The sequence below is a fragment of the Anser brachyrhynchus genome (genome assembly GCF_964034855.1).
Source record: "Anser brachyrhynchus genome assembly, chromosome: 10".
NCBI classification, from domain to species: domain Eukaryota; kingdom Metazoa; phylum Chordata; class Aves; order Anseriformes; family Anatidae; genus Anser; species Anser brachyrhynchus.
Window position 1 is genome coordinate 18,827,276 of NC_137705.1, and position 27,022 is coordinate 18,854,297.

The window sequence follows — 27,022 nt, forward strand, 5'->3', positions numbered from 1 at the left end:
TTTGGAGGCTCCAAAGCCTTCTTTTCAGGCTCCACAACCTCCTCTTGGCATATCAAGTCTTCTTCTGATCCCCTAAACCCTCAGTTTGCAGGCCCACAGCCTCCCTTTTAGGGACCAAGCCCTTTTGTTCAGGGCCCCGAGTATGCTGTCTGGAGCAAAGCTGGCTTTTTATTGCTTACACCCTCACTTTTATGGCCCAGGCTGTCATCTTCAGGGCACAATGCCCTTTTTTAGGGACCACAGGTTCACTGTAAGGTGCAGAGCTGCCTTTTCAGGGTGCAAAGCCTTACTTGAGAGGAAAGCCCCTGCTTTTTTAGGTCCCAAAGCCTCACGCCAGGAGGCAAACCCTCAATTTTAGGGCCCAAACACCCATTTTGAGGGACTAAACATTTTAGGACATCATTTTAGAGTCCAGGCCGTGAGCCAGAGACTCCAAAGGCCCAGGGTCCAGGCCCAAAGCCTCAGCCTCACCTTCAGGACCAGGCCCCACAACCCTCCCAATCCCTCCCCATTTTAAATGTTCAAAGCCTCATTACTAGGCCCCCGTCTTTCCTTTGGAGGCTCCAAAGCCTTCTTTTCAGGCTCCACAACCTCCTCTTGGCATATCAAGTCTTCTTCTGGTCACCTAAACCCTCAGTTTGCAGGCCCACAGCCTCCCTTTTAGGGACCAAGCCCTTTTGTTCAGGGCCCCGAGTATGCTGTCTGGAGCAAAGCTGGCTTTTTATTGCTTACACCCTCACTTTTATGGCCCAGGCTGTCATCTTCAGGGCACAATGCCCTTTTTCAGGGACCACAGGTTCACTGTAAGGTGCAAAGCTGCCTTTTCATGTGCAAAGCCTTATTTGAGACGAAAGCCCCTGCTTTTTTAGGTCCCAAAGCCTCTCGCTAGGAGACAAACCCTAAATTTTAGGGCCCAAACACCCATTTTGAGGGACTAAACCATCATTTTAGGGTCCAGGCCACAAGCAAGAGACTCCAAAGGCCCAGGGTCCAGGCCCAAAGCCTCAGCCTCACCTTCAGGACCAGGCCCCACAACCCTCCCAATCCCTCCCCACTTTAAAAGTTCAAAGCCTCATTAGTAGGACCCCGTCTTTCCTTTGGCGGCTCCAAAGCCTTCCTTCTTTTAAGGATCCACAACCTCCTCTTGGCATCCCAAGTCTTCTTCTGATCGCCTAAACCCTCAGTTTGCAGGCCCACAGCCTCCCTTTTAGGGAACAAGCCCTTTTCTTCAGGGCCCCTAGTCTGCTGTTTGGAGCAAAGCTGGCTTTTTATTGCTTACACCCTCACTTTTATGGCCCAGGCTGTCATCTTCAGGGCACGATGCCCTTTTTTAGGGACCACAGGTTCACTGTAAGGTGCAGAGCCGCATTTTTTGGCGTCCAAAGCCTTATTTGAGACGAAAGCCCCTGCTTTTTTAGGTCCCAAAGCCTCACGCTAGGAGGCAAACCCTCAATTTTAGGGCCCAAAGCCTCCTTTTAGGGCACAAACACCCATGTTGAGGGAACAAAATATCATTTTAGGGTCCAGGCCATGAGCCAGAGACTCCAAAGGCCCAGGGTCCAGGCCCAAAGCCTCAGCCTCACCTTCAGGACTAGGCCCAACAACCCTCCCTATCCCTCCCCATTTTAAATGTTCAAAGCCTCATTAGTAGGCCCCCGTCTTTCCTTTGGAGGCTCCAAAGCCTTCCTTCTTTTAAGGCTCCACAACCTCCTCCTGGCATACCAAGTCTTCTTCTGGTCACCTAAACCCTCAGTTTGCAGGCCCACAGCCTCCCTTTTAGGGACCAAGCCCTTTTGTTCAGGGCCCCAAGTCTGCTGTCTGGAGCCAAAGCAGGTTTTTATTGCTTACACCCTCACTTTTATGGCCCAGGCTGTCATCTTCAGGGCACGATGCCCATTTTTAGGGACCACAGGTTCACTGTAAGGTGCAGAGCTGCCTTTTCAGGGTGCAAAGCCTTATTTGAGATGAAAGCCCCTGCTTTTTTAGGTCCCAAAGCCTCACGCCAGGAGGCAAACCCTCAATTTTAGGGCCCAAACACCCATTTTGAGGGACTAAACATTTTAGGACATCATTTTAGAGTCCAGGCCGTGAGCCAGAGACTCCAAAGGCCCAGGGTCCAGGCCCAAAGCCTCAGCCTCACCTTCAGGACCAGGCCCCACAACCCTCCCAATCCCTCCCCATTTTAAATGTTCAAAGCCTCATTACTAGGCCCCCGTCTTTCCTTTGGAGGCTCCAAAGCCTTCTTTTCAGGCTCCACAACCTCCTCTTGGCATATCAAGTCTTCTTCTGATCGCCTAAACCCTCAGTTTGCAGGCCCACAGCCTCCCTTTTAGGGACCAAGCCCTTTTGTTCAGGGCCCCGAGTATGCTGTCTGGAGCAAAGCTGGCTTTTTATTGCTTACACCCTCACTTTTATGGCCCAGGCTGTCATCTTCAGGGCACAATGCCCTTTTTCAGGGACCACGGGTTCACTGTAAGGTGCAGAGCTGCCTTTTCAGGGTGCAAAGCCTTATTTGAGACGAAAGCCCCTGCTTTTTTAGGTCCCAAAGCCTCACATTAGGAGGGAAACCCTCAATTTTAGGGCCCAAACACCCATTTCGAGGGACTAAACCATCATTTTAGGGTCTAGGCTGTGAGCCAGAGACTCCAAAGGCCCAGGGTCCAGGCCCAAAGCCTCAGCCTCACCTTCAGGACCAGGCCCCACAACCCTCCCAATCTCTCCCCATTTTAAATGTTCAAAGCCTCACTAGTAGGCCCCCGTCTTTCCTTTGGAGGCTCCAAAGCCTTCCTTCTTTTCAGGCTCCACAACCTCCTCTTGGCATACCAAGTCTTCTTCTGATCACCTAAACCCTCAGTTTGCAGGCCCACGGCCTCCCTTTTAGGGACCAAGCCCTTTTGTTCAGGGCCCCGAGTCTGCTGTCTGGAGCAAAGCTGGCTTTTTATTGCTTACACCCTCACTTTTATGGCCCAGGCTGTCATCTTCAGGGCACAATGCCCTTTTTTAGGGACCACAGGTTCACTGTAAGGTGCAGAGCTGCCTTTTCAGGGTGCAAAGCCTTACTTGAGAGGAAAGCCCCTGCTTTTTTAGGTCCCAAAGCCTCACGCCAGGAGGCAAACCCTCAATTTTAGGGCCCAAACACCCATTTTGAGGGACTAAACATTTTAGGACATCATTTTAGAGTCCAGGCCGTGAGCCAGAGACTCCAAAGGCCCAGGGTCCAGGCCCAAAGCCTCAGCCTCACCTTCAGGACCAGGCCCCACAACCCTCCCAATCCCTCCCCATTTTAAATGTTCAAAGCCTCATTACTAGGCCCCCGTCTTTCCTTTGGAGGCTCCAAAGCCTTCTTTTCAGGCTCCACAACCTCCTCTTGGCATATCAAGTCTTCTTCTGATCCCCTAAACCCTCAGTTTGCAGGCCCACAGCCTCCCTTTTAGGGACCAAGCCCTTTTGTTCAGGGCCCCGAGTATGCTGTCTGGAGCAAAGCTGGCTTTTTATTGCTTACACCCTCACTTTTATGGCCCAGGCTGTCATCTTCAGGGCACAATGCCCTTTTTCAGGGACCACAGGTTCACTGTAAGGTGCAAAGCTGCCTTTTCATGTGCAAAGCCTTATTTGAGACGAAAGCCCCTGCTTTTTTAGGTCCCAAAGCCTCTCGCTAGGAGACAAACCCTAAATTTTAGGGCCCAAACACCCATTTTGAGGGACTAAACCATCATTTTAGGGTCCAGGCCACAAGCAAGAGACTCCAAAGGCCCAGGGTCCAGGCCCAAAGCCTCAGCCTCACCTTCAGGACCAGGCCCCACAACCCTCCCAATCCCTCCCCACTTTAAAAGTTCAAAGCCTCATTAGTAGGACCCCGTCTTTCCTTTGGAGGCTCCAAAGCCTTCCTTCTTTTAAGGATCCACAACCTCCTCTTGGCATCCCAAGTCTTCTTCTGATCCCCTAAACCCTCAGTTTGCAGGCCCACAGCCTCCCTTTTAGGGAACAAGCCCTTTTCTTCAGGGCCCCTAGTCTGCTGTTTGGAGCAAAGCTGGCTTTTTATTGCTTACACCCTCACTTTTATGGCCCAGGCTGTCATCTTCAGGGCACGATGCCCTTTTTTAGGGACCACAGGTTCACTGTAAGGTGCAGAGCCGCATTTTTTGGCGTCCAAAGCCTTATTTGAGACGAAAGCCCCTGCTTTTTTAGGTCCCAAAGCCTCACGCTAGGAGGCAAACCCTCAATTTTAGGGCCCAAAGCCTCCTTTTAGGGCACAAACACCCATGTTGAGGGAACAAAATATCATTTTAGGGTCCAGGCCATGAGCCAGAGACTCCAAAGGCCCAGGGTCCAGGCCCAAAGCCTCAGCCTCACCTTCAGGACTAGGCCCAACAACCCTCCCTATCCCTCCCCATTTTAAATGTTCAAAGCCTCATTAGTAGGCCCCCGTCTTTCCTTTGGAGGCTCCAAAGCCTTCCTTCTTTTAAGGCTCCACAACCTCCTCCTGGCATACCAAGTCTTCTTCTGGTCACCTAAACCCTCAGTTTGCAGGCCCACAGCCTCCCTTTTAGGGACCAAGCCCTTTTGTTCAGGGCCCCAAGTCTGCTGTCTGGAGCCAAAGCAGGTTTTTATTGCTTACACCCTCACTTTTATGGCCCAGGCTGTCATCTTCAGGGCACGATGCCCTTTTTTAGGGACCACAGGTTCACTGTAAGGTGCAGAGCTGCCTTTTCAGGGTGCAAAGCCTTATTTGAGATGAAAGCCCCTGCTTTTTTAGGTCCCAAAGCCTCACGCCAGGAGGCAAACCCTCAATTTTAGGGCCCAAACACCCATTTTGAGGGACTAAACACTTTAGAACATCATTTTAGAGTCCAGGCCGTGAGCAAGAGACTCCAAAGGCCCAGGGTCCAGGCCCAAAGCCTCAGCCTCACCTTCAGGACCAGGCCCCACAACCCTCCCAATCCCTCCCCATTTTAAATGTTCAAAGCCTCATTTGTAGGCCCCCGTCTTTCCTTTGGAGGCTCCAAAGCCTTCCTTCTTTTAAGGCTCCACAACCTCCTCTTGGCATCCCAAGTCTTCTTCTGGTCGCCTAAACCCTCAGTTTGCAGGTCCACGGCCTCCCTTTTAGGGACCAAGCCCTTTTGTTCAGGGCCCCGAGTCTGCTGTCTGGAGCAAAGCTGGCTTTTTATTGCTTACACCCTCACTTTTATGGCCCAGGCTGTCATCTTCAGGGCACAATGCCCTTTTTTAGGGACCACAGGTTCACTGTAAGGTGCAGAGCCGCATTTTTTGGCGTCCAAATCCTTATTTGAGAGGAAAGCCCCTGCTTTTTTAGGTCCCAAAGCCTCACATTAGGAGGGAAACCCTCAATTTTAGGGCCCAAAGCCTCCTTTTAGGGCCCAAACACCCATTTTGAGGGAACAAAATATCATTTTAGGGTCCAGGCCACGAGCAAGAGACTCCAAAGGCCCAGGGTCCAGGCCCAAAGCCTCAGTCTCACCTTCAGAACCAGGCCCAACAACCCTCCCTATCCCTCCCCATTTTAAATGTTCAAAGCCTCATTACTAGGCCCCCGTCTTTCCTTTGGAGGCTCCAAAGCCTTCTTTTCAGGCTCCACAACCTCCTCTTGGCATACCAAGTCTTCTTCTGATCGCCTAAACCCTCAGTTTGCAGGCCCACAGCCTCCCTTTTAGGGACCAAGCCCTTTTGTTCAGGGCCCCGAGTCTGCTGTCTGGAGCAAAGCTGGCTTTTTATTGCTTACACCCTCACTTTTATGGCCCAGGCTGTCATCTTCAGGGCACAATGTCCTTTTTTAGGGACCACAGGTTCACTGTAAGGTGCAGAGCTGCCTTTTCAGGGTGCAAAGCCTTATTTGAGACGAAAGCCCCTGCTTTTTTAGGTCCCAAAGCCTCTCGCTAGCAGACAAACCCTAAATTTTAGGGCCCAAAGTCTAGTTTTAAGGCCCAAACACCCATTTCAAGGGACCAAAATATCATTTTAGGGTCCAGGCCACGAGCAAGAGACTCCAAAGGCCCAGGGTCCAGGCCCAAAGCCTCAGCCTCACCTTCAGGACCAGGCCCAACAACCCTCCCCAATCCCTCCCCATTTTAAACGTTCAAAGCCTCATTAGTAGGCCCCCGTCTTTCCTTTGGAGGCTCCAAAGCCTTCCTTCTTTTAAGGCTCCACAACCTCCTCTTGGCATCCCAAGTCTTCTGATCGCCTAAACCCTCAGTTTGCAGGCCCACGGCCTCCCTTTTAGGGACCAAGCCCTTTTGTTCAGGGCCCCTAGTCTGCTGTCTGGAGCAAAGCTGGCTTTCTATTGCTTACACCCTCACTTTTATGGCCCAGGCTGTCATCTTCAGGGCACGATGCCCTTTTTTAGGGACCACAGGTTCACTGTAAGGTGCAGAGCCGCATTTTTTGGCGTCCAAAGCCTTATTTGAGACGAAAGCCCCTGCTTTTTTAGGTCCCAAAGCCTCACGCTAGGAGGCAAACCCTCAATTTTAGGGCCCAAAGCCTCCTTTTAGGGCACAAACACCCATGTTGAGGGAACAAAATATCATTTTAGGGTCCAGGCCATGAGCCAGAGACTCCAAAGGCCCAGGGTCCAGGCCCAAAGCCTCAGCCTCACCTTCAGGACTAGGCCCAACAACCCTCCCTATCCCTCCCCATTTTAAATGTTCAAAGCCTCATTAGTAGGCCCCCGTCTTTCCTTTGGAGGCTCCAAAGCCTTCCTTCTTTTAAGGCTCCACAACCTCCTCCTGGCATACCAAGTCTTCTTCTGGTCACCTAAACCCTCAGTTTGCAGGCCCACAGCCTCCCTTTTAGGGACCAAGCCCTTTTGTTCAGGGCCCCAAGTCTGCTGTCTGGAGCCAAAGCAGGTTTTTATTGCTTACACCCTCACTTTTATGGCCCAGGCTGTCATCTTCAGGGCACGATGCCCTTTTTTAGGGACCACAGGTTCACTGTAAGGTGCAGAGCTGCCTTTTCAGGGTGCAAAGCCTTACTTGAGAGGAAAGCCCCTGCTTTTTTAGGTCCCAAAGCCTCACGCCAGGAGGCAAACCCTCAATTTTAGGGCCCAAACACCCATTTTGAGGGACTAAACATTTTAGGACATCATTTTAGAGTCCAGGCCGTGAGCCAGAGACTCCAAAGGCCCAGGGTCCAGGCCCAAAGCCTCAGCCTCACCTTCAGGACCAGGCCCCACAACCCTCCCAATCCCTCCCCATTTTAAATGTTCAAAGCCTCATTACTAGGCCCCCGTCTTTCCTTTGGAGGCTCCAAAGCCTTCTTTTCAGGCTCCACAACCTCCTCTTGGCATATCAAGTCTTCTTCTGATCGCCTAAACCCTCAGTTTGCAGGCCCACAGCCTCCCTTTTAGGGACCAAGCCCTTTTGTTCAGGGCCCCGAGTATGCTGTCTGGAGCAAAGCTGGCTTTTTATTGCTTACACCCTCACTTTTATGGCCCAGGCTGTCATCTTCAGGGCACAATGCCCTTTTTCAGGGACCACGGGTTCACTGTAAGGTGCAGAGCTGCCTTTTCAGGGTGCAAAGCCTTATTTGAGACGAAAGCCCCTGCTTTTTTAGGTCCCAAAGCCTCTCGCTAGGAGACAAACCCTAAATTTTAGGGCCCAAACACCCATTTTGAGGGACTAAACCATCATTTTAGGGTCCAGGCCACAAGCAAGAGACTCCAAAGGCCCAGGGTCCAGGCCCAAAGCCTCAGCCTCACCTTCAGGACCAGGCCCCACAACCCTCCCAATCCCTCCCCACTTTAAAAGTTCAAAGCCTCATTAGTAGGACCCCGTCTTTCCTTTGGAGGCTCCAAAGCCTTCCTTCTTTTAAGGATCCACAACCTCCTCTTGGCATCCCAAGTCTTCTTCTGATCGCCTAAACCCTCAGTTTGCAGGCCCACAGCCTCCCTTTTAGGGAACAAGCCCTTTTCTTCAGGGCCCCTAGTCTGCTGTTTGGAGCAAAGCTGGCTTTTTATTGCTTACACCCTCACTTTTATGGCCCAGGCTGTCATCTTCAGGGCACGATGCCCTTTTTTAGGGACCACAGGTTCACTGTAAGGTGCAGAGCCGCATTTTTTGGCGTCCAAAGCCTTATTTGAGACGAAAGCCCCTGCTTTTTTAGGTCCCAAAGCCTCACGCTAGGAGGCAAACCCTCAATTTTAGGGCCCAAAGCCTCCTTTTAGGGCACAAACACCCATGTTGAGGGAACAAAATATCATTTTAGGGTCCAGGCCATGAGCCAGAGACTCCAAAGGCCCAGGGTCCAGGCCCAAAGCCTCAGCCTCACCTTCAGGACTAGGCCCAACAACCCTCCCTATCCCTCCCCATTTTAAATGTTCAAAGCCTCATTAGTAGGCCCCCGTCTTTCCTTTGGAGGCTCCAAAGCCTTCCTTCTTTTAAGGCTCCACAACCTCCTCCTGGCATACCAAGTCTTCTTCTGGTCACCTAAACCCTCAGTTTGCAGGCCCACAGCCTCCCTTTTAGGGACCAAGCCCTTTTGTTCAGGGCCCCAAGTCTGCTGTCTGGAGCCAAAGCAGGTTTTTATTGCTTACACCCTCACTTTTATGGCCCAGGCTGTCATCTTCAGGGCACGATGCCCTTTTTTAGGGACCACAGGTTCACTGTAAGGTGCAGAGCTGCCTTTTCAGGGTGCAAAGCCTTATTTGAGATGAAAGCCCCTGCTTTTTTAGGTCCCAAAGCCTCACGCCAGGAGGCAAACCCTCAATTTTAGGGCCCAAACACCCATTTTGAGGGACTAAACACTTTAGAACATCATTTTAGAGTCCAGGCCGTGAGCAAGAGACTCCAAAGGCCCAGGGTCCAGGCCCAAAGCCTCAGCCTCACCTTCAGGACCAGGCCCCACAACCCTCCCAATCCCTCCCCATTTTAAATGTTCAAAGCCTCATTTGTAGGCCCCCGTCTTTCCTTTGGAGGCTCCAAAGCCTTCCTTCTTTTAAGGCTCCACAACCTCCTCTTGGCATCCCAAGTCTTCTTCTGGTCGCCTAAACCCTCAGTTTGCAGGTCCACGGCCTCCCTTTTAGGGACCAAGCCCTTTTGTTCAGGGCCCCGAGTCTGCTGTCTGGAGCAAAGCTGGCTTTTTATTGCTTACACCCTCACTTTTATGGCCCAGGCTGTCATCTTCAGGGCACAATGCCCTTTTTTAGGGACCACAGGTTCACTGTAAGGTGCAGAGCCGCATTTTTTGGCGTCCAAATCCTTATTTGAGAGGAAAGCCCCTGCTTTTTTAGGTCCCAAAGCCTCACATTAGGAGGGAAACCCTCAATTTTAGGGCCCAAAGCCTCCTTTTAGGGCCCAAACACCCATTTTGAGGGAACAAAATATCATTTTAGGGTCCAGGCCACGAGCAAGAGACTCCAAAGGCCCAGGGTCTAGGCCCAAAGCCTCAGTCTCACCTTCAGAACCAGGCCCAACAACCCTCCCTATCCCTCCCCATTTTAAATGTTCAAAGCCTCATTACTAGGCCCCCGTCTTTCCTTTGGAGGCTCCAAAGCCTTCTTTTCAGGCTCCACAACCTCCTCTTGGCATACCAAGTCTTCTTCTGATCGCCTAAACCCTCAGTTTGCAGGCCCACAGCCTCCCTTTTAGGGACCAAGCCCTTTTGTTCAGGGCCCCGAGTCTGCTGTCTGGAGCAAAGCTGGCTTTTTATTGCTTACACCCTCACTTTTATGGCCCAGGCTGTCATCTTCAGGGCACAATGCCCTTTTTTAGGGACCACAGGTTCACTGTAAGGTGCAGAGCTGCCTTTTCAGGGTGCAAAGCCTTATTTGAGACGAAAGCCCCTGCTTTTTTAGGTCCCAAAGCCTCTCGCTAGCAGACAAACCCTAAATTTTAGGGCCCAAAGTCTAGTTTTAAGGCCCAAACACCCATTTCAAGGGCCCAAAATATCATTTTAGGGTCCAGGCCACGAGCAAGAGACTCCAAAGGCCCAGGGTCCAGGCCCAAAGCCTCAGCCTCACCTTCAGGACCAGGCCCAACAACCCTCCCCAATCCCTCCCCATTTTAAACGTTCAAAGCCTCATTAGTAGGCCCCCGTCTTTCCTTTGGAGGCTCCAAAGCCTTCCTTCTTTTAAGGCTCCACAACCTCCTCTTGGCATCCCAAGTCTTCTGATCGCCTAAACCCTCAGTTTGCAGGCCCACGGCCTACCTTTTAGGGACCAAGCCCTTTTGTTCAGGGCCCCTAGTCTGCTGTCTGGAGCAAAGCTGGCTTTTTATTGCTTACACCCTCACTTTTATGGCCCAGGCTATCATCTTCAGGGCACAATGCCCTTTTTCAGGGACCACAGGTTCACTGTAAGGTGCAGAGCTGCCTGTTCAGGGTGCAAAGCCTTATTTGAGAGGAAAGCCCCTGCTTTTTTAGGTCCCAAAGCCTCACGCCAGGAGGCAAACCCTCAATTTTAGGGCCCAAAGCCCCCTTTCAGGGCCCAAACACCCATGTCGAGGGAACAAAATATCATTTTGGGGTCCAGACCGTGAGGCAGAGACTCCAAAGGCCCAGGGTCCAGGCCCAAAGCCTCAGCCTCACCTTCAGGACCAGGCCCCACAACCCTCCCAATCTCTCCCCATTTTAAATGTTCAAAGCCTCACTAGTAGGCCCCCGTCTTTCCTTTGGAGGCTCCAAAGCCTTCCTTCTTTTCAGGCTCCACAACCTCCTCTTGGCATACCAAGTCTTCTTCTGATCACCTAAACCCTCAGTTTGCAGGCCCACAGCCTCCCTTTTAGGGACCAAGCCCTTTTGTTCAGGGCCCCGAGTATGCTGTCTGGAGCAAAGCTGGCTTTTTATTGCTTACACCCTCACTTTTATGGCCCAGGCTGTCATCTTCAGGGCACAATGCCCATTTTCAGGGACCACAGGTTCACTGTAAGGTGCAGAGCTGCATTTTTTGGCATGCAAAGCCTTACTTGAGAGGAAAGCCCCTGCTTTTTTAGGTCCCAAAGCCTCACGCCAGGAGGCAAACCCTCAATTTTAGGGCCCAAACACCCATTTTGAGGGACTAAACATTTTAGGACATCATTTTAGAGTCCAGGCCGTGAGCCAGAGACTCCAAAGGCCCAGGGTCCAGGCCCAAAGCCTCAGCCTCACCTTCAGAACCAGGCCCCACAACCCTCCCAATCCCTCCCCATTTTAAATGTTCAAAGCCTCATTACTAGGCCCCCGTCTTTCCTTTGGAGGCTCCAAAGCCTTCTTTTCAGGCTCCACAACCTCCTCTTGGCATCCCAAGTCTTCTTCTGATCGCCTAAACCCTCAGTTTGCAGGCCCACAGCCTCCCTTTTAGGGACCAAGCCCTTTTGTTCAGGGCCCCGAGTCTGCTGTCTGGAGCAAAGCTGGCTTTTTATTGCTTACACCCTCACTTTTATGGCCCAGGCTGTCATCTTCAGGGCACAATGCCCTTTTTCAGGGACCACGGGTTCACTGTAAGGTGCAGAGCTGCCTTTTCAGGGTGCAAAGCCTTATTTGAGACGAAAGCCCCTGCTTTTTTAGGTCCCAAAGCCTCACATTAGGAGGGAAACCCTCAATTTTAGGGCCCAAACACCCATTTCGAGGGACTAAACCATCATTTTAGGGTCTAGGCTGTGAGCCAGAGACTCCAAAGGCCCAGGGTCCAGGCCCAAAGCCTCAGCCTCACCTTCAGGACCAGGCCCCACAACCCTCCCAATCTCTCCCCATTTTAAATGTTCAAAGCCTCACTAGTAGGCCCCCGTCTTTCCTTTGGAGGCTCCAAAGCCTTCTTTTCAGGCTCCACAACCTCCTCTTGGCATACCAAGTCTTCTTCTGATCACCTAAACCCTCAGTTTGCAGGCCCACGGCCTACCTTTTAGGGACCAAGCCCTTTTGTTCAGGGCCCCGAGTCTGCTGTCTGGAGCAAAGCTGGCTTTTTATTGCTTACACCCTCACTTTTATGGCCCAGGCTGTCATCTTCAGGGCACAATGCCCTTTTTTAGGGACCACAGGTTCACTGTAAGGTGCAGAGCCGCATTTTTTGGCCTCCAAATCCTTATTTGAGAGGAAAGCCCCTGCTTTTTTAGGTCCCAAAGCCTCACATTAGGAGGGAAACCCTCAATTTTAGGGCCCAAAGCCTCCTTTTAGGGCCCAAACACCCATTTTGAGGGAACAAAATATCATTTTAGGGTCCAGGCCACGAGCAAGAGACTCCAAAGGCCCAGGGTCCAGGCCCAAAGCCTCAGCCTCACCTTCAGAACCAGGCCCAACAACCCTCCCCAATCCCTCCCCATTTTAAATGTTCAAAGCCTCACTAGTAGGCCCCCGTCTTTCCTTTGGAGGCTCCAAAGCCTTCCTTCTTTTCAGGCTCCACAACCTCCTCTTGGCATCCCAAGTCTTCTTCTGATCGCCTAAACCCTCAGTTTGCAGGCCCACGGCCTACCTTTTAGGGACCAAGCCCTTTTGTTCAGGGCCCCGAGTCTGCTGTTTGGAGCAAAGCTGGCTTTTCATTGCTTACACCCTCACTTTTATGGCCCAGGCTGTCATCTTCAGGGCACTATGCCCTTTTTTAGGGACCACAGGTTCACTGTAAGGTGCAGAGCCGCATTTTTTGGCCTCCAAAGCCTTATTTGAGACGAAAGCCCCTGCTTTTTTAGGTCCCAAAGCCTCACATTAGGAGGGAAACCCTCAATTTTAGGGCCCAAAGCCTCCTTTTAGGGCCCAAACACCCATTTTGAGGGAACAAAATATCATTTTAGGGTCCAGGCCACGAGCAAGAGACTCCAAAGGCCCAGGGTCCAGGCCCAAAGCCTCAGCCTCACCTTCAGAACCAGGCCCAACAACCCTCCCCAATCCCTCCCCATTTTAAATGTTCAAAGCCTCACTAGTAGGCCCCCGTCTTTCCTTTGGAGGCTCCAAAGCCTTCCTTCTTTTCAGGCTCCACAACCTCCTCTTGGCATCCCAAGTCTTCTTCTGATCGCCTAAACCCTCAATTTGCAGGCCCACGGCCTCCCTTTTAGGGACCAAGCCCTTTTGTTCAGGGCCCCGAGTCTGCTGTTTGGAGCAAAGCTGGCTTTTCATTGCTTACACCCTCACTTTTATGGCCCAGGCTGTCATCTTCAGGGCACTATGCCCTTTTTTAGGGACCACAGGTTCACTGTAAGGTGCAGAGCCGCATTTTTCAGGGTGCAAAGCCTTAGTTGCGACAAAAGCCCCTGCTTTTTTAGGTCCCAAAGCCCCATGCTAGGAGTCAAACCCTCAATTTTAGGGCCCAAAGCCCCCTTTCAGGGCCCAAACACCCATGTCGAGGGAACAAAATATCATTTTGGGGTCCAGACCGTGAGGCAGAGACTCCAAAGGCCCAGGGTCCAGGCCCAAAGCCTCAGCCTCACCTTCAGGACCAGGCCCCACAACCCTCCCAATCCCTCCCCATTTTAAATGTTCAAAGCCTCATTAGTAGGCCCCCGTCTTTCCTTTGGAGGCTCCAAAGCCTTCCTTCTTTTCAGGCTCCACAACCTCCTCTTGGCATACCAAGTCTTCTTCTGATCGCCTAAACCCTCAGTTTGCAGGCCCACAGCCTCCTTTTAAGGGAACAAGCCCTTTTGTTCAGGGCCCTGAGTCTGCTGTCTGGAGCCAAAGCGGGTTTTTATTGCTTACACCCTCACTTTTATGGCCCAGGCTGTCATCTTCAGGGCACAATGCCCTTTTTCAGGGACCACGGGTTCACTGTAAGGTGCAGAGCTGCCTTTTCAGGGTGCAAAGCCTTATTTGAGAGGAAAGCCCCTGCTTTTTTAGGTCCCAAAGCCTCACGCCATGAGACAAGACCTCAATTTTGGGGCCCAACGCCTCCTTTTAGGGCCCACACACTCCTTAGAGGGACCAAACGAACAATAGCGACGCTATCCTCTCAGTGCCAGACGCGTTTTGCCGCGAACCGGGGGCGGGACGCAGCATGCCCGGTATCTCTCGCGAGGCCGGCTGAGGTAGCGTGGGCGGAGCCCGCAGCGCGGGCCATTTTAAGCCGCTGGTCGCCGCCGTTTTTTAGCTACTCGGCTCCGCGGCTGCCGTGTCGCTGTGTAAAAGCAGTCCCTAGGGAGCGCAGCAGACTGGACGTGGAAACGGGACTGGCTTGGCAGTTAGTACAGGCCGTTCGTGTGAGGCAGGGAGGATCTTCTCTTCCCTTTGCCATCTCCCTTTCTCTGCCTCTCTTCTCCTCTCTTCCAGGAACTCTGCCTCTTACAGCTTATAATTTTAGCGAGGAAGCTACTGTAGGGAGTACTAGCGAGCCTGCACCCCAGTGGAACGCCATTGCCAAGAAAAGTGCAGAGACCCAGGCAGAGGCCCCACACAAACAGGTCTCTGGCTGCAGCGAATGCCAGAGCCTGGCCTTTGCAGTACAGGGTGACAGAGTTAACACCTGTGTCAGATGTGAGCAGGTGAATGATTTACTCAGCCTAATGGCTGACCTGAAGGAAGAGGTGGAGAGACTGAGGAACATTTGGGAGTGTGAGAGGGAGATAAATTAGCAAAGCTAGTCCCTACCAGCCTAGAGGCTTAGGCAGCCAGCAAAGGCTCCGCGAATAGCACACCACCCCCTACTGCCTTGTGAGCAGGTAATAGGAGGGGACCAGCATGCAGACAGTTCCTGCTACAGTGAACCCCCTCTCCTCTGCTACCCTTAACAACAACGGTGATGAATTGGGGGATGGGGCAATGGCAAAAGGTCCCTGCTCGGCATTACAAGCATAGCAGGTGCACCTGCCTTGTGATTCCCCTACCTCCCCAGCTGCCCCTGCAGAACACGTACACTGCTCTGCAAGGACAACTGGACAGTGGTGAGGATGATGGTTCCTCCTACTTGGAGGTGTCACCAAAGTCTAATCAGACTACCCACTGCATTAAAACCTTCTCAGTAAAGAATAAAAGACAGGTCATTGTCATTGGTGATTCACTGCTGAAGGGAGCGGAACCCACTATGGAGACCCGCTAAACAGGGATGTCTGCTGCCTTCTGGGGGCCTGGGTTAAAGATGTAAGGAGAAAGCCTCCTTTGCTATTATAACCCTCGGATTATTATCCTCTTTTGTTATTTCAAGTAGGCAGTGATGAAATAGGAAGAACTTCTCTATGGATTATGAAGAAGGACTTCGGAGTCTTAGGGTGACTGGTCAAGGGTTTGGGAGCACAAGTCGTGTTCTCCTCTATCCCTCCAGTTATAGAAAATAATGAGGGACTGAACATGATGAGCAGGCGGATTAATATTTGGCTCCAAGCCTGGTGTCACCAGCAGGGGTTTGGTTTTTTTGACCTTGGCTTGATTTACGTGAGACCAGGCCTGCTGACAACAGACAGAATTAGCTTATTCCACCGGCAGAAAAGGGTTTTAGGATGGGAGTTGGCAGGGTTCATTGTCAGAGCTTTAAATTCAGTATGAAGGGGAGTGGGGGTGAAACCAGGGTCACTCAAAAGGAGCCTGAATGTAACATGCCGGTTCTTGTGAGTGAGGACTGTGCTAGCAAGACCTTGCAGTCATGTGTCTTGGTGAAGGAGGAGGATGACATAGCATTTTGTAGGAAGGACACAAGGGTTGGTGAGAGGTTGGTTACTATGAAAACACCTGAGTATGGTCAGGAGGGTATAAGGGCTTCTCCCGCCCAACAGGTGGCCCAGCTGAGGTGCATTTACACTAATGCACACAGTATGGGTAACAAGTATAAAATTTAACTGCTGAAACTTTCCCTTAAAACTTGCTTTCAATTCCTGGGATAAAGACAGGATAAAAGAAGGTCACATTTTATTCTCAGTTACCAGTATTAACCTACAGAAGATATATCTGAGGTAATATGACTCAACAATACATCATTTATAACAACGATGTCAGCGTAAGAAGTTCCCAGTTCTCTCTCCTTTTTATATCTCCCCGTCACATTCTCTGCAACCAAATAAAATCTTAGGAATATAGTAGGAAGGATAAGAGACTTACCTCTCCAGCCTGAGACACTCACCCACATATGATTCAGTACTTCAAATATACATTTCATTGGAGAAATGATTAGCCAGATAAGTGAGCAGATCCAGATCTTTCTTCCTTAAAAAAAAAAAAAGTTAAATTATTATTATTATTAATAATAATAGTGATAAAGTTCCCCCAAAATAAAATAATTAAAAAAAAAAAAACCTAGTCAGATAACTCAGCCTCATTTGTTTTTTAATGGCAATCGTACTCCCAGTAACACAGCCTTACAAACTAATGTCAACAGCACAGTGACAAGCATGGAGGGACAGCAGTCAAAGCAACAACCTGCTGATACACACACAGCATTGCATAGAACAATAGCTTGGGACAATCAGACACAACTTGGTTTCTTAAGAAACACTAACACCTCTCTTTTTCACCAAAATGGATACTCCAGAAGCTCATTCAACAGGCAGTTTGTGTTGCACAGAACGTGTCATCACACAAAGGCACCTTTTAACATATACCATTCTGCAGCATCTCATTATTTGTAGTAGCAGTCAACCACCAGAGATTTTAATCAATGGTGCACAACTCCCAGGATATTACCAACTGCCTTTTCAACCGGGCCTAGATATATGACTACACTGCCAGCTGAAAGACAGGAACGTCTCCATTCAATATGAGATGAAGGAAGGAAATGAGCTCACTACTGCTCTTGACATCAATGCTGCTATTGTTTGAAATCCAAAGCCACACCATTCTGCCAGTCATACCAACTTGCAGCCCCAAGTATCCTCTCCCACGAGGCAGAATTTTAGTGGTTTCACTGCAAGTGAAAATAAAAGCAGAGGGAAGCAAAATCACCTTAAGATATGCAAGAGCCTTGCCCTTCAGTCAAACAGATTTAAACTTCACTATCTTACATAAATATGAAGAGCAGATTCTCAGGTCATGTATTCTGTCAGAGCTTTACTGACTACAAAGTTATGCCCCTTTATCCAAACAAATGCCTTCCCCAAATACTTTGCAGTATCAGTGCATGCTAAAAAAGACTAGAGGCAGGCAGGAATTGCTAATGGAATTCAGTTTTGATACAACATGAATCTAACCTAAAGCAAAACAGAGCAGTTTCAGAAAGATCAGTTCATTAAGTTTTACTGCAAAACTGTAGGAAGCCAGTTATTGGAATATAACTTCATGCTGCTTTATTCATCTAGTAAAGTTCAATAATTGGAAATGTGGTAAACTTAATTTTTCTTAATAATATTGTTGTGATACTGGCATAAATGAATCTTTAAAGAAAATAATCAACCAAGTAAAATTAAAATCCTTCTCATATAACAGAAAGATATGCCAGATATTTTAACATATTGGTTTACAACACAGAGCATGATTGCCAAGAGAAACATTCCCAAACATCTTCTGGCTGACGAATAGATGTAATTTATTCATGTATTCTGTGAAGCACAAATACAGCTCAGGACCAACCTGGCCTCTAGTGCAGCAGAGACTACGTACACCAGCCAGTTACACCCATGTAGAACCCAACAATTTGCATACCTGATTTTTATTTTGTATTTATCTGGATTCAGTTTCTATCCACTGACTATTATTATCAATTTCTTCCATGAAGAGTCTCAATATGGTCTCCCTGACGTCACTGTAAATTCCTTGGTGTACAGCACTTTATATCAGAGTAGATTACAGCCTTAGTACTGAAATCCATTGTGTTTAGATACATCCATGCTTCAGTTAATGCAGTCCAGGTGGTTTTGTCTGCTTCGACAAGCAAAGCTGAGTTTGTAAAATATGCTACAAACACACACACACAAACACAAACATACACACTTTGGCAGGGTCAGGGCCCTGGAAGTCTTTAGAGGTAGAAGCCGAACACAGATTTCCCACGTTCTTGCATGAAATGTAAATATGTCTGGTTTTAGGTCCTTGCTGAACAACAGAGCAATCTCTATTATTTTAAAAAAGAGAGAGTAAGAGAATGTATGCATGCAGAAAGATGTGGAAATTCAGACATTATCATCAATCCACCACAGAAAAAAAGTCCAAGGGAGTAAAATTGCCCCCAGGCAGCTTTGGAACTTGAAAGACTATTTGTGATGTCAGTTCTTGAACTGCCAAAGCCTTTCTGTTTCACATTAATCAAGAGACATTTTAATCAAGGGGAAATAAGTGAAGAAGAAAGAAATCTGAAAATTAAGCAATAGCAGTGGACTTAACAGCAAAATGATTACATGAAGGTAAATTAAATTTTGGGGGGGTGTCTTGTGAGATTAACTTGTGGATTTTAGAGGTTTTTCCGTAAATAAACCTAGGGCTTTACACTAGGTTAAAAAAAATGGTAAATACAGAATGTATACTTGTATGATTCTACTTATGATCACTTAATTCAAAAATAATAATGTGCATTCATATTTATTATTCTCACATTCAGGCGTAAAGCCTGTTCGCAAATTAAACTGAAAACTAGATGACAGAATCAGCTGGACTGCACTCCACTTCGCCATTTCTCATGGTGGACACACACCATGCTAGTGCATGGGGATGGTTCAGTACTTCTGGATAGGCACAATGTCACTGGAGTAAAACGTGTATTTGACATTGTTATCTTGCTCATCGCAGGTTCTATACTATACGCTCAAACTTGGAGCAGAAGTCAGAGCAGACATGATGCAGAGCGAGGCACTGCGAACATTTCATCTGTTTATACTAACAGCTCCTTACACTGGAGCCAAAAGATGACATCACCCTTGGCCATTCTGTTTTCTGGAAACCTGCAAAAAGCACTTCATTTCAGGGCTCTAGGCAGCCTTTGAAATATGCCAGAGAGTATTGATCAGGAGTTGTGCTCAATGCAGGAGGCGCTGACAAGTCTGTGTACAAACTCACTGTGCTGCAAGGCTAACACCAGCTGACTCCAAGCAACGGCTGCTGATGAAGTGATTCTCTCAGCAAGAAGACATCATGAGAATTGCAATCCTGGATATTGAAGAGCTATTTAGATGGGTGAAATGAGAGTGTGCAATGAATCATTCAAAAAGATATAAACAGTGGTTTGACCGTTTGACCACAGCACAGAGCAGCAGAGGGGGAGGGAAAAAAAATGAATGAGTATTTAGGTGCCTTTCAAAGTACTCACTATTAAAATATTAAATATAAACAACTACAAAAATACAGCAAAATAGGAAAAAAAGGGTACCAGAAACAACTATATGCTGGTATATGCTGCACACCGTTTGACATTTGTTCAACACCTTCCATTGTAAGGGGGGAAAGCAAACTTCAGGATGAGGAAGAGGGGAGATACACAGCTACATGTTACAGAAGAAATATGTACGACAGCAAATACATGAGAGAGAAGTGCTATTATTGTCTATTGTATTATTTAGGGGTCCATGTTTAACCAGTCCACAGGAGAGACAAACATCTTTAATTTTGTTTATAAATGGGAAAACTGAGACAAGCATTACAACAGTGAAAAAAACAGAAGCCAGGCCTCCTATAGCCCAGTCATCTTCACTGTTACTCACAATGCCTTACAATATAAAATTCATGTAAACATTACAGACATTGCTTCATCAGTAGAACTATTTACACTAGCTGTGCATATGTGCATTCTTAAATATTCCTTCATTTCACAGGTGTCTGGTAACACAGCAGCCTGTTTCTTCAAACTTAACATGTCAAAATATTAAAAATATCAACCAGTGTTGGAATTAGTTCTCAGGTTTGTGTTTGTGAGCTGGTTCAAGAATGCGGAGATTTGCCGGGACTCACAGATGAATTCACATTAACGCTTCCAGTCCTCAAACAACTTTATATCATTTTATGCATGGCCCCATGAACTCTGCACCTACAATTTCTGATGATTATGATAGAAGGAAGTACCTGACACAATATCACACACTAATCCATTTACACTCCTGCTCAAAAAGTGTTAAACGACTGCAGTAGACACGTTGACCACTCCATACCCCATGCCTCACAGGCCCAAACATCTTCTCAGGTACTAAAACCAGCCATAGCTGGTTCATAGCTGAGGGTTCATATCATGTTTGTGATTATTTTTGTCTAAACTCACTGGTAAGCTAAGATATATCATATCTCACAGACAGCAGTAGCGTATATATAATATACATATATTTATTTTCCAGTGGTTTTAGACCTTCACTAGAGCTACTGTCACGTGAAATGAAATATTTCAGTTTTGAAAGCTAGCCCCCCTAAACATTTGTCTACTTAAAACTAAATACTAACTTCAGTAGACTAAGTACTCTAACCCGTAACTCTCAAACCAACTTTAATTATCTCATAGGCCAGAGTTACTACAGAAAACCAATAGCATTACGCTGCCTTTTAGTACCAATAACATTAGAGGACAACATGACAGTTGTTGATTTCATACATGTCTAAATTGCAACACAAATATTCTGCAACAAAAGTAATCTCGGTAGAGGGAGATATGAAAACATGTAAGTAACTGTGCCACATGGCTGACCTTACCTGTATATGACTGGCTTATTAGTGTCTTTTATAGAGACAAATACTGACAGTAATGCTCTCACTTTGAGTATAAAAGTCAGTTGGAGAGGCCGATTCCCCAACAGAAATAGAAGCTACATTAGATTAAAAAAATATAAATAAAATTAAATTAAAAAAAAATAAAAGGAAGGCAAGGAGGCAAGTTGAGGCAAGGCAAGGGAAAGGCAAGGGAGAGGAAAGGCAAGGAAAAAACACTACAACTCTTGAGCTTGTCTCAGCTTTCAACAGAGCTCCATATGGCTCAACTTTCCTACAACTGCCAAGCAAAATATATTCATCAAAACCACCATAACTTCTCAGCCGAAATATTGCATTATAATGACTGCAACTTTGGAAAATGAGTAGTACTGATGAATTTTCATGTTCAGTATGCATCACACACACACAAACACACACACAAAATACTACAGAAGATTTAGCAGTTGCTTACACGTGAAAGAAGAAATGCTAAAACGTATTAGATATCTTCAATGCGTGTAATAACCATGAACAAGGAGGCAAACAAGGGCTACAAACTCTCCTGAAACCATGATGCGTATGTTGGAATAATTATTAGCCCAAAAGCTACAATTTGGATTTTTTTTCCCATGAACCTTCCCTCTCAAATGTCTCCAATACCTTCAATAGTTTTTCTTTTTTTACTTTTTTTTTTAAATAAAAATAAACAAATCTAATATCCAACAAAGACACTGCTCTACTTTCCATGTGCCTGGGAGAAGTCCAGTTCACTGAATCATAGAATCACAGAATCACAGAACCCTTTGGGTTGGAAGGGACCCCAAAGCCCACCCAGTCCCAACCTCCTGCCATGGGCAGGGACCCCCCCACCCACCAGCCCAGGCTGCCCCCAGCCCCATCCAGCCTGGCCTTGGGCACTGCCAGGGATGGGGCAGCCACAGCTCCTCTGGGCAGCCTGCAACAGCACCTCACCGCCCTCACAGCAAAGAATTTTGTTCTCATGTCTAATCTAAATCTCCCTTCTTTTAGTTTAAAGCTGTTACCCCTGTCCTATCACTACACTCCTTGACAAAGAGTCCCTCCCCATCTTTCCTTTACCCCCCTTTCAGTACTGGAAGGTCTCCCCGGAGCCTTCTCTTCTCCAGGCTGAACTCTCTAAATACTTCAAAATCTAGAAGGTACAAAAACATTGGAATACTTAGGAAAATAAAAAATCAACGAAGAAGAAGGTGGTTTCTAAATCCAGAAAGTCTAGGAGTGCAACACACATACACACCAGAGATCTTGTTCATTGTGTATTGCAGTTAGTGGAAGCAGGTAAATAAACAGAAAACTATGTCTTCTTTATCTTGCTGTGGAATACACTGGTCCATCTGTATCTGTTCAGGGCCTGATCTCTATGCCAGGCAATATTCTATTTGCCTCACCCTCACATGAAGGCAAAGTCTTCCCTCAGGCATTTGGAAGAAAAAATACATGGAGTAGAAGGAGCAATTACATACATCTGTTGAGTGTTTTCCTCTCTCTTTGTGCTAAATGGGAAAATGCTGCTTGCATTTGTAAAGCTGTAACACTTGTACCATTTCAAATGTCTTTTCTTTTGCCAAGTGAACTCTCAAAAATTAGATATTATTGTAGAAAGCACTGCCTAATGAGCCAGTGTCATTTAGAATATTCAGATTTATATTACTACCATCCAGTTTTCAAGCCCTAAAAATGCCATTAATAGGCTTCAGAAATACATGGGATGGTCACAAGGACAATAGACCTGGGTTACAGCTGTTCTTGCAGCTGCCACAAGCTTCACATGCTCCAGCGATGACAGTGATTGATAGTCAAATTACATTGCCAGTACTTTTCTGCATTAGGCTCATTATTAGGCACAATGCCTTGGTGGCTCTTGGGAATTCGCTTCATGTAGCTCTTCACGAGATGAATTCTCCCATCACAATAAAATAACATAGCATAAGTTCAAACATGTATCAGAAATAAACACTTGATGAGGTATAAATAATACAACCAATAATATTTGACAGGGAAAGAATAAAATACGATGAGTTGCAACCACTTTTATAATTAAAGAATCTATTTTGAACGGTGGAGACAAAGCTTTTCATGAGATACCTTTCTCCCTGGTATGGTTTCACCTTTTAAAAAAGACTTTTGTTATGTTCATAGCATTTTTAACAGTTCATTGTTTCCTGGTTTGTATTCTTTTTAAATCCTTGATTCACATCAATATTACAAATATCCTTAGTCAACAGTTCTTATTTTACATAGAAAGGAAACAAATCAAGTTACCACAACACCAGGCAAGTTTAGGAACAAACACAGACTTCAGCCAAGCTGATACTGATATGTAGCAGTGCAACTAAAAAGAACAGTCAAGGAAATGCAACATTTTCACAGAATCCTCCCTTCAGATTTTTCCATGCTTAGCCTCATAAGAACTGTGTTTGGTATTTACAGTCACTAGTTTCAGATTACTTGTAACACCACTAAATCCTCACTATGGTACTGTGATATAAATAGTATGGGAATTGTAAATAGTGACACCTACAGAGAATCTCTAATTAAATATTTCCATTCTGAGGACTCTTAGTCAGCTGTTTAATGCTTTCTTCATTCTATTTTTTCTCTACTGAGATTAAGCACATTGAGCCTTTGCTTAGCAATGAATCTTCTTTAAAATAGTTTCAGAAATTTCTTATTCTCTTTGGGAACAGCGTTAGAACTTTCTGTCCCTTAGAGAGGTGGGGGGAGAGAGGGAGAGAGAGAGCAGTTTTCCCCTAATGACCAGCTCTACAAATATTTGGAGGGTAGAAATAGAAGTTTAACGGAGCCCATGGTATATGACCGTGTTTTTAGAAGCTTAGTGACAAATGGTCCCATGAAATTGGCTCAAATTTGGAGAAAGAACCTCCAGGCTTTATGTTGCTCTGAAGCAGAAAACCCAATGCTACTGCACACATGATGAACCGTTCAAAGCTTTCCCTTCTGGCTGGTTATGAAGTCTGCTACCTATCTCCCATATAGCCATATTTCCCCGGGTTAGAAGCTTGTATTATTCCCTCACTCCAGGAAGACAGGAGTTCCTGACTCCTCTGAAAAAAAGAAATAGTGGGCAGAAAAACTGTTAAAAAGATGTAGCACTATCACCAGCGTCACTTCTGTATGGAAAAGGTGATCTGATCTTGCTTCTTCCATTTCCCCATCTCACCTAGCATTACAGACATATTTCTCAGGGCTCTGCTTCCCCTAGCTCACGCTTCCCATATTTGTAGCCAAACTGCTGTTAGCTTAGATACACTGCCAAGAGGAAAAGAAAATAAAAAAAGTTTTCGTGATGCCTTGACACCAAGGAGGGGACCACATATACACAGGCTGTCAATAACCTGACCTTGAAAATGTTGCTTCATAGCACTGCAAGTAGCACCTGAATAGAGCAATATTCTCTAAATACTGTAGCACTTTGATCTGGACAGGCACTAAAAGAAACAGATTAAAATAAATCCAAAGAAATAACATTCCTCTGATCTCCATTAGCAAAGCTATAATTAGAACTTCAGAAGCAGTCTTCTCTTCTTTGCTTCATAATTGCAGTAATCCTTGAACATCCTATTGAAATGACTTCAAAAGTTTCTCTTTGCGGTGTTAATGCAAGCAAACTTTAAATGGAAATATAAAGAGACCTAATTTCCCAGCATGTGGGAAATTTCTCACCAGGAAAAAAAAAAAAAAAAGAAAAAAAGAGAAAGAGAAAGAACAGAAAGAAAACCAGAGCAAAAAGAAAACCCACAAACCTATGATATTTTACCAAGTACATTTGAGCTGGAAAGGGTACAGATGTGGATTCACATGAGAAAGTTTCTAGACATAGTATCTGTCAATCACTTAAAACACTTTAAAAAAACAAACAAACACATAAAGTCAGTGTTACCATACTTCATGCTACACCTTTCCTGTTTCTATTGTTATCCCATTCCAAACCCCTCTGATCTCAAACACAGACATTGTTTTGATGTTATAGCAGGGAGCCAATAAAAATCATAAGACTTGCTCTTTCCTTCCTTTTGCTTCCCTGCTCAATGTCTCAGTAGCTACAGAACAGCTGGGAGAAGCAAATGAGAGCAGCCTCTGGCACACGGGCATTGGCTCATGCTCAGCACGGATGGAGTCCTAAGAGATTCCAGCTGCCTGAACCTCCCCGTCTTTACTGAGACTTTTAGCTCTGCCATACTTGAGCAGATCATTGCAAGGATCTGAAAAGGTCCTGGCATCAAGGCAACCTTTCAAGTGTATGACAAGACCTTGCACCGATAAGGTTCTAGAACTTCTCCATGAAAACAATGGTACTACTATGTTATGTAGGCAAAATAATTCATTCCCCTCAGCATAAGTCAGACTTAAAAATCACTCAATTATCCTATTTTACTTGCTTTGATATTCTACAGAATTTTATCTTATTTTATTTTACTTTATTTTTTAATTCCAGGCTACTAAACAGGGTCTGACAATGGAAAAAAAAATGAACCATCTTAAGTATACAATGCATTTTCTACTGCTTATTGACTCTTAGCAGCCAGGTAACATATTGTTCTGGTTTACTTAGCACTTGTTTCATTCCTTTGTATTTCCACCAACAACTTGAACCAATCTGACACAGAGCCGTCTCCATTGCTGCTTCTGTATTTGTACTATCACTTCTACAAAATTCACTGCAGAAGCTAGCTTAGGGATCAAAACCACTTTTTGCAGCTTGCTTTCCCCCTATGTTTAGATTAAACAACAAAAAGTTTTCTCTCCTCTGTTAAAGTAGTCTTCAACACTACTGCTCGAAGGGAAAAAATAGGCTGTTTGACAGAATGAAGGAGAAAAAAGACTTCCACTTTAGAAAGAAAAATAATGTCTAAAATTGAACCAAACACTCAAGAGGAGCTGAACTTACAGCATGCTTGGAAAGAGCAGATTGCACTGGATGGCTCCAGTGTCCTATTCTTAGGTCAGTCCTTGATGTGAGCCAGGAGCTGTTCTGGGTCCTACTGTACTCAGATGGCACTAGTAGGAAGGATATCCAAGTTCACTTTGTGTGTGGACATCAGAGTATATCAATGCTCTACGTGTTATGCATGTTGCACAGTACTGGAACACCACCACCGAAGTCAGTCCATAAGCCTTACAAATGCCTTACAGATCTGGCTCTTCCCAAAAGCATGAGTCAACTGGGAATTTTTTTCAGCAAAACAGTTTTATAGCACATAAACATCAGACAGAAGTATTTGGATGTTGGCCACCTCAAGTAGAGAAATCTTGGCTTCTTAGAAACAGGACAGGAAATAGAGCATTGTCAAACATCAGGTACGCCGCACAGTAAAGCGCTAGGTAGAGGATGTGCACTGCGCCAACTCTCAAGACTTGAATGCTTTCAGAAATAAATATATCTGAAAATTGTCACTAAGTTTGTGGTTAGGAGTCGGAAATAAAATGCCATAAGATTCAAAGCATTAACCAAGGAAGAAAGAGCCTGGTGTTTATTTGCAAAGTGTCTTTTGGCCTCCTTGAAAGCTGGACTCCAGGTTTTGTTTTATTTTATTTTATATATATATATATATTTTAAGTATCTGTGGCTGGTAATTTTGTGCATGCAAAGGCTTGGATGGTCATTCCAGACATTCTGGAAAACCCATCAAGTTCTACCGTCCAGAGATTTTTGAAAAAAAAACACAGTGATTATATAATGATTCTCAGAGTGTTGGTGAAGAGATCTCTATTGAAAAATGGCCTGTTAATGCAACTATGAATTTACTGCTAAGACTAGTCAGCCAGTTATTTATGTGCCCTCTAAGCACTTACCTTTTCCTTTCCTTAGCAGCCCCTTCCTTAGGATTTTACAAAGGTATTTTTATTCTACCTTTGCATCACTGTCAGCAAATATTACAACATTCTATAGCCTTTGCAGCTGAAAAGTCAAGGAAAAGAGCCCCAGCAAAACAGATCCTGTCTTTTTCTTACTGACAAAAGGTATGACATTATATAATCGGAGAAAAATGGAAATGCATTCTGCATAGCTTGGAGAGAACAGCTCACTCATGGATTACATTTAGCACAGCAGGAAAAGGAAAAGAAAGGCCAGAACAACGTATGGCTTCATCTATGTGCAGAGCAGGTATGTGCATTATTCATTCTCCCATCCAGCAACCTGACGTTCTTTCTGACCCTACAATTTCTCTATTTGAGGAGCCTAGGCCAAAGTGGAGCTTTTATACTACCCATACGTCTTGCTTGGCTCTGAACAGAAGGAAAAAAATAAGGATGTAGCCACATGCCTGTTTCTACGGCCTATTAGTTAATAAGAGAAACAACAGAAAAAATGGAAGGAAGGGAAGGGAAGGGAAGGGAAGGGAAGGGAAGGGAAGGGAAGGGAAGGGAAGGGAAGGGAAGGGAAGGGAAGGGAAGGGAAGGGAAGGGAAGGGAAGGGAAGGGAAGGGAAGGGAAGGGAAGGGAAGGGAAGGGAAGGGAAGGGAAGGGAAGGGAAGGGAAGGGAAGGGAAGGGAAGGGAAGGGAAGGGAAGGGAAGGGAAGGGAAGGGAAGGGAA

The 27,022-nt window shown here is 46.3% G+C and overlaps 1 protein-coding gene across 1 annotated transcript in view; it reads right to left on the bottom strand.

The window, feature by feature from the left end:
- Positions 1–27,022, bottom strand: part of LOC308200488 (uncharacterized protein) — a gene marked incomplete at its 5' end in the record, with an annotated part of 148,921 nt that overhangs the window by 64,988 nt on the left and 56,911 nt on the right. The window contains one exon of the mRNA XM_080606352.1: positions 15,956–16,038. Coding sequence (XP_080462478.1) covers positions 15,975–16,038 — 64 coding nt within the window. The 3' untranslated portion in view covers positions 15,956–15,974. The remainder of the gene's footprint in view (positions 1–15,955; positions 16,039–27,022) is intronic.